Here is an 8,207-nt window from a genome sequence, read left to right as displayed (position 1 = left end):
CCAAAATAACTGGAAGAAGTATAAAATTAATTTTATTAAATTGTTTATTATAGGAACAGGCTTTCTAAAACAATCCAGCCCTGTGTTAAAAAGTAATTGTCCTATTTTTTGACCCACCTTTGCTTGAATTGAGCCACATTGAAGAGTTTCATCAGTCAGAATGAAGTCCAGTTCCTGAAGCAGCAAACAAATCCCACAGCATCACGCTCCCACCACCATGTTTAAATATTGCTGTGATGTTATTGTTGTTTGCACATTGTCAAAAGCTCTTCCTGATCGTCAAGACAAATGTGAGTCTTTGAGTCTTCTTAAACCGCCTGCTCACACTGAGCCAGGTTCTGGTTCTGCTGGAGGTTTCTTCCTGTTGAAGGAGAGTTTTTCCTCTCCACTGTCACTGCATGCATGCTCAGTATGAGGAATTACTGTAAAGTCAACAATGCAGTGCAATTGGTTGTCTGCTGTCACCATGTCCAGGAGTGAATGCTGCAAGTCAATGACTCAGTGCAATCTGAATAAATACCTGAGTTTAATCCACAGTTTGATAACTAGGATTAATTGGATTGTTTGGGTCATCAAATTGAAACTTTTTTCAATTCAATGATGACACTTGTGAATTGATGTTATGTAAATCGACTGAATGCATGGAAAGTGGAATACAAAGACATTGAGGTGTGCCTCTGAAAGAGGGAAAGGTTAGTCTGATCTTTTTGTGTCAGTGGAGCCACAATTAACACACAAAAGAAATGTAGGTTAGATGAGGCAGTCTGTGGACACACCAAGACAAAGGATTCAAAGTGAGAGAGAAACACTAAAATGAGCTAAATGATGTGTCTTCAAAGAGAAACATATTCTGGTCCAGCACTTTCTGGCAAAATAACTAATTCAAGCAAATCTTTAAGCCGTTCAGTGATTTATAAACTAACATCAGTATTTTAAAGTCTGTCCTTTGAGCTACAGGGAGCCAGTGGAAGGACTGTAGTTCTGGGGTGATGTTCTCTATCTTCCTGGTTTTAGTAAAATCACCAACACTAGCGTTTTGGATCTAATTGTTTAGGCCAACCTGTGAAGATAATGTTGCAGTAAACAATGCAACTAAAAATAAACACATGGATGAGTTTCTCCAGAACTTGATGGGACATTAGTCCTTTAATCCTGGAGATGTTCTTCAGATGATAGGAGGCCGACTTTGTAACTGTCTTTATGTGACTGAAGTTCAGGTCAGAGTTCATCACTACGCCCAGATTTCAGGCCTGTTCTCTAGTTTATACCTTTGCTGATTCCTTATTGTTCCTCTTTAGGTTCAAAGATTATAACTTCAGTATAATTTTTTATTAAAGTTTGATGTGAAGCAAAAGTTTCACATCCTTACAGCAACATTTGTCAGAGAGCTAAAGAAAAGTAGCAGGGCTTGTTTTTTACCTCATGCATCCTGCAGAAGTTGTTCATGGTACTGCAAAGCAGAACCAGTCTGAATGCTCTTTATTCTGTGGGTGGACCCAGAGTTTGATCCTTTGAGCAGCCTTGGTGACGGTGTGCAGCATGCCTGCTGCGACTGGTGTGGGTGTTCTGCGGTCTGCTGCAGTCTGGGGGTTTACCAGCACAGAGATGCAGCGTGCCATTCATGCATTAAGAGCTGCTGCTGATTTAAGTGTCAGAAGTGATGGAGTGGCTGCCTGCGCTGCCAGTTTCAGCTTGCCACGGCTGGCCAGCTGAGCTGCGGACCGGGCGCGCAGCATTGCTACCCCTTCCTTCACATGTAAACTGAACGTATCACTGAAGCCAACTTATGCAGATGGGCCAGTCTGACTGGATTTGAAACACCTTCAGAAGATGCATTAAAAACAGCGGTCATAGAGCATGCGGCTCTTAGCGCAGCGTCTGTAAGTCAGAGCGGCGCATCCAGCAGGCCACCCACCAGGAAGGAGCATCTGAGGAATGCTTTTTACTGGATTGCTTTTCTCATCTCCCTCTCGCTCTTTGCCGTCATCCTCCACAGACTTGCAGAGTTTGGCGCTTTAAATCTTATATTAGATGCAGGAGTGTGTGTGTGCAGCCAGGTTGGTGTGCTTTGTTTGCTTGGAGGCAGATTTTCCCCATGAGCTTTGACCACCAGGGTTGTGGCGCTGAGTCAGACGCTGCTGCTTTGACCTTCTTGTTGACAGACAGTTCAGGAAAAAAAAATCACTTTGCTCTGTTGTTTTTCTGAGATTATTTCTCTACTGTTTAAGAAAAATGCTAATCTATTGCTAGCAACATCCATGCATAACTTAATTCAATGTGTTTTACAGTAAAAACAAGAAACAGATAGAATTGATAAAATCTAAGGGTCACATGAAGAGAAACATTAAACATTAAAATGCAAATGTAAAAAGTAACTATAATAACCTATAATGTAATCTTTGATTTTTATGTGAAAGGTGCAGATAAATGTAATGTTTTCAGTCCTGATTTTTGCACATCTCAGGTCGAAAAAACACAATTTCACAATTGCAGTGTTTCCATCAAATAAGAAATTACATTAAAATCAGTTGTGAATAAGTTTGTTCATGCAATAAAGTAAAAATCATCAGTAAAAAATATTGCAGCGATGGATATAAAGGTTAACATTTTTTACACTTTTTATCAAAAAAGATTTTTCTCAAAATTCGGGTTTCCATTAAGCAAATTTATTTTCGCAATTTCAGTTTATGGTTACTGGAAGCGCGTAAGTCCCTGTGGTGCCATTTTGAAGGTAAGAGTCTAAACAGTTTGTGTCCAGGATGTGTGGGGTCTGCAGAGATGTTAGCTGTCCCTTTCTGGACCTTAGAGTTGTCCTGGGTGATTGTTCGTTGCAGGCAACCCACCCAATGATGGACGAACACAGAACAGACTGAATAATGTCTCTGTTGAAGATGACCAGCAGCTCATTTGATAAGTTGTACTTCTGAAGGATGTTAAGTTTCTGCTGCACCTTCACCGATATGTAAATATTCAGTAACCAAAATTAAGCATGAAGCGCTGGTGTGTTCACACATAACTAACTACACAAGTCAAACTTTACCTTTCAGGAAAAAAATCCCGAAGTGCTTCAGCAAAGGAAAGCAGAGTCGTCTGATCTCAGAGAATGAAATTCTCTCATCAGGCCAGATGATGCTTTTTGATTAGGTTTGATGTTTTGGCAAGCAACAGATAACGATTCTGGCAGATCCAGGCGCTGGCAAGGTTTTGTAAACAAGACTGAGCAGGAGACGCCCTTTATCCACAGTATACACCTGCACACACAGTGTAGTGTCAGTACTGTATTTTCAGTTTGCATAAATGTTTGGAGACCCATCTCACACACCCCAGGTCAAACAAACTGAAGGCAGAGTCCATATTTGCTGTGATCAGTTTGTGTGACAGTGAGAATGATATGCTCTAATGCTGAACTAAAGACCTGCAGTAATTTCTCCTGATGCGTTCTTGGCTCCGTGGAGGTGTGTGTGTTTGCTGACGAGCGAGGGAGTTCCCTGCAAGCGCTGAGTGATGAAGGGTGGCGAACTGAAGGCCTTTACTGATGCGAACTGTCATATCTGCTTTCTGATCAGATATTTGGAAATCTTGAGGTCTTCCCAACCGTGTGAATTAACGCTGAAGTGCTTTGCCTCATTTTTTTAAAAGTAATCCTTGATTTGATTTATTTATTTCAAACAGGTTTTTAAAAAGAAGATGTAAGAAATCAGTAGTAGAGAAAGCGTGCTTACATAACCAAGAACAAAATAATTAGCTTACCACTACTTTTCTGTTTGAAAAGGAGGAGGAAGAAGTGAACATTTTTGCACAAACATTCAATATAAAACTTTTACAAAAAACTGCAGGTGAGTGTTTGGTTAAAACATGTTTGTTCTTCATTCAGTGAAGTTACTCAGTGGGTAGAGTAGCCAGAACTTTTTCTCAGATAAGAGGAGCAATACTAGAGCATAATCCATGTATGGAGGCGTTGGTCTTCGACGCGGCTGTCACAGGTTTGAATCCCCACCTGATGACCTTTCATTAACTACTTTCAAATGAAGGCCAGTAAAATCTTAAAAACAACTACACCTAAAAGTAGCTTTCCAAAAAATTACTCTAGTTAATTTAACTACTTACTAACCAACTCTGGCTGAATGTTGAATCACATGGCAAATATCCATGTGATGACATCATTAGTTATCCAAAAAAAGACAAAAAACTAAATCTACCAGTAATTTAACATGTAATTAGTGATCTGGAGTTCATCATTAACTAACAGTTCAGTAACAAAGTGACCATTAATTATTTCCAGCTCATTTCTTATATGAATGACATATTTTTTTAATTGTTGTGTTGATCAATAGATTAACTAATGGTTAAATCACCACTAACTAAAAAAAGCAGGTATTATGTGTTTTCCAATCACATAGTACTAACTTATAGCAGAATCAAGTAACTGTTAATTTTAGTTGTTATAAAAATTCTGTATATATCAAAAATAACTTTGTAGTTGACTGCTTGAAATTCTGTCTCTTTAAGAAGCTCCTGCCCTTTTCAACACTCCACCTTCACACCTTCAGCACATCATGACAGTACTCCGCCATGATGCCATTTACAACCGTTCTTAGAAGCGTTGCACTGAGTACGATGAGCTCTGCAGATGTGCAGTGTTTGCTAATAGCTGACTTCTCTTTTATGCAAAATATAATTTTTCTGATTTTATCAAGTCTTAACTCGTTTCAAAGAATTCCTTATTGGTTTTCATCTTAGCATTTTCTCCAAAGACTACAGTCTTAGGTCCACATATGACTAGAGAGACTTTAGGGAATAACCATTTCTTGGTATTTATTTGAATAAATTACATTGACTCATCACATTTCTTATCTTTACATCAAGCGTACAGTCATAGAATCCAGTGCAAGAACAGAACAAAAACACAAACAAAACACTAAAATATTTCAAAGACAATCATGTGCAGCACAGAAAACCCCATCCGCCTCACTCCCAACTTGGAACATCACTTCTGCGTTATATACTGTATATATATATATATACACATCTATACTGTTTGTGAATACTTTTGACACAGTTACAAAAATAAAATACGTTACTGAAGATGCATGACTATACACACAAGGTAAAAACAAAACACAGAAAAAGCTGTACAGTCCTCATTGAGGGCAAAGATACACAGAAATCTTTAAAAAAAAGTGAAAGAAGGAAGGAAGAATTTAGCTTAAAAAATGAATAAATACACAACCTCTTCAAACTGCAGCACTATTTGTCACCAGCCAACAAAAAATTGTGCTTCCCTTTGACATAAAAGTAACACTTTTTATATATAGTTGATTTTGCATCATTTATTGTAGCGCTGCTGAATGTAGTAAACCGATCCCTCCATTATTGTTTTTAAGCTAAACACTGTCAGAAACGGTGTTCACTAGCAGCAGAGGATCTCTTTACTTGTTTCTGTGCAGAACATGAGCCATATGCAAACCCAAATACGCACACTTCCCCCTAAAATTACATGCATCAACATTAATACGCTGAAAACATCTGCAGAAAGTTTAATGCATCGTCAACGTAGAAGAGTAGAAAGCCTTAGAGATGATGTGTGCATCGCTGATGAAAACAAAGAACCGTGACTTTTTGATTTTTAGAAAACAATCTGGTGCACAAACAATTTAACAAATGTTGAGCTCTGTTGAGATATGCGAGAAAAAAACGTTTATTATTACCTCAATAAATATAAATTAATTCTCAGTCTACTCCTCTATTTGCACATTATCTTGTGCTCCTGGAAATATTCACAATTATTCTCCTCTTAGTGTTTTCTACAAGTAAACTAGAGGGTAATTATTGGACTAATAGGCAAAACCACACCTGCCTCTGCAGAAGAAACTATTGCTCCAAAGAGAAGTTAAATAATCATAGTTTAGAGTTTTAAAGTGAAGTTTTGCTAGTAGTATTGAGCAGTCAGTATTTTAACTTCAGATTAGAGATAAGCACTTCAGAGAGGATTTCTGAAATTAAAAAAAAACACCCAGATTCAGAAATTTTATTGATGCAAACTTTGTTTCATAAATCTTAAAGTCGTCGTCACTTCCACATTAAACGGTTGTTTAAACCACCTATTATGTATAATCTGAAGTTTCATTTGATCATTTCCAACCAAACTGTTCTTATAAAATTAATTTGGTGTGAAAGAAGAAGGGAATTAATGAATCGCTTGCAGCGAACACTGAACTGCAAAAATAAAACAGGCAATCCAACTTAAAAAAGTTGAGTAAATTTGTTTAAAGTAATCAAATTAAGTTTATCCAAGTAAATATATTAAGTTTACTAAATTATCACGTAAAACAAAGGTAAGTAAAGTAAGATAAAGTAAAATTAGCTTAATTTTATTTAGCAGAAGCTAATGCTTATGTGCTAAATTCAACCATATTGAGACAGATAATGACACAACATGTTTTACAACCTAGCATATCACCTTCAGCAGGGTAAGGTTGTCGGTACACACATACCTGTGTGGCTGCGCTTCAGGAAGTGTTTCTTTGGACGAGACATGTCACTCATGTTTCAGTTTTATTGTTGTTTAGTTTTGCTAAGTCTTGCTGATTTAGCCTAATTTACACAAGACATAAGTAGATTTCAAACTGTATTGTACAGTGATGCATTCTGGGTACAGAATAAACAACATTTGATGCACCGCACAACAGAGAAGAGGAAACAAAACAGCCTTCCCCTACTTCAGAATAAGAGCAGGAATATAAACATCTAACTACATGAATGATTCTTAAATTTGAAAACCAGAACTTCAACACAGATGTCAAACTTTATTCAACTGAAAGTTTATAAAACAGCAAAGTAAATGATCACTTTAGAATTGATCTGGAAAAGTTAATTTAGGGACAGCTATGTCAGCCGTACGCTTTCAAAGTTAGCAAAAGTGCTAAAGCGCTCAGCAAAAAATGAGCTTTCTCCATAGAATTGTTTATAATTCCTATTCTGCTGTGAAGGAGTTTAGAAGTAGAATTAAGACAACATAAATTTACAATAAAATCCTAGTAACCCTGTAAACTATAATCTCCATCAGAAATTAATCTGGTTCTCCAAACTGTCAAGTAAGATACTGACTGCCAATAACAACTCTACAGAACCCCATAATAAAAATCCAACTTTCACTTTAAGACTTTTAAGGTATTCAGTCACAATACATGAACTATGTTTTCTACTGGGACATATATTTAAGGACTTAATGCTTCAACCATATATTTTGTGGATTACTGAAAAAATGAGAAACCATAAAAGATGTTTATAAGTTATGACTTCCTTTAAGAGGTAAAACCTTCAGTATTCACCATGTTGCATCAAACATGCAGACGTTTGTCCTGCCACAATGCTTTGCTGCGTGAAAAATAAAGGTCAGTCTGACAAACATGTCTGTAATTTTGGCTAAATCTGATCTGAATCAAATCCTTCTTTGCATGAATATCTTGGGAAAATGTCATTTTCCTCCACTATTAAAAGGAGGAAAATTTAACACAAAACCTACCACATGATTTTTGTTGAAATGATTTGAGCTTCATGCTGAACAAACAGAAAGTTTGTCTTGTCTGCTGAACATGAGAGAAAAGTTTCTACCTTCTAAAATACGAAGACTGAGAAAAAGCGTGAATCAGTAAAGCTGTTCTAATAAACTAATAATGGACTGACAGCTGACTACAACAGAGACGAAATGCAAAAATGACTATAGAAGCTTGAAAGTACCTTACGTGAGACAGAGAGGACGTTACGTCAATGCTGGGTTTTTTCCCCCCACACCGTTTTCAGTAAAAGTTTAGTGAATCCCTGCATGTTGGTCAAACTTCTTCACACCTATTTATTTTGTGTCATTGCTTTTTGACGCCTTAACGGAAAAAGTGAAGGTTGTGTTAGTAGGAATGTTTGGGAAAAGGTTAGTGGAAACACTGGAACTGGAGGCCGGGATTCATTGCAGACACAGTTGGTTAGTCTTGACGTCTTACTGGGGTAGCGGAACCAAGATATCCACGTAGTTGATGGGGAAAAAGCCCGAGTTGCCTTGCAGCATTCCCTCGTACCAATTGTCGTCGATCTTATTGGTCAGGGTGATGATGTCGCCCTCCTTGAAGCCTAGCTCACCTTCGTTCTCAGGGTCAAAGTCGTACAAAGCGCGGCAGCAGGGCTGGTCCAACGGGGCTGGGAGGGAAAAACGA

At 37.7% G+C, this 8,207-nt stretch overlaps 1 protein-coding gene across 7 annotated transcripts in view; it reads right to left on the bottom strand.

The window, feature by feature from the left end:
• Positions 1-4,789: 4,789 nt before the first annotated feature.
• Positions 4,790-8,207, bottom strand: part of sh3gl2a (SH3 domain containing GRB2 like 2a, endophilin A1) — a 39,998-nt gene continuing 36,580 nt past the window's right edge. For all 7 annotated transcript variants that reach the window (XM_028018091.1, XM_028018094.1, XM_028018093.1 and 4 more), the window contains one exon: positions 4,790-8,190. In XM_028018091.1, coding sequence (XP_027873892.1) covers positions 7,994-8,190 — 197 coding nt within the window. In that variant the 3' untranslated portion in view covers positions 4,790-7,993. The remainder of the gene's footprint in view (positions 8,191-8,207) is intronic.

Source organism: Xiphophorus couchianus, chromosome 5, assembly GCF_001444195.1.
Source record: "Xiphophorus couchianus chromosome 5, X_couchianus-1.0, whole genome shotgun sequence".
In the NCBI taxonomy this organism is placed as follows: domain Eukaryota; kingdom Metazoa; phylum Chordata; class Actinopteri; order Cyprinodontiformes; family Poeciliidae; genus Xiphophorus; species Xiphophorus couchianus.
The sequence above is the reverse complement of the archived record's forward strand: the minus strand, read 5'-3'. Positions and strand labels throughout refer to the sequence as shown.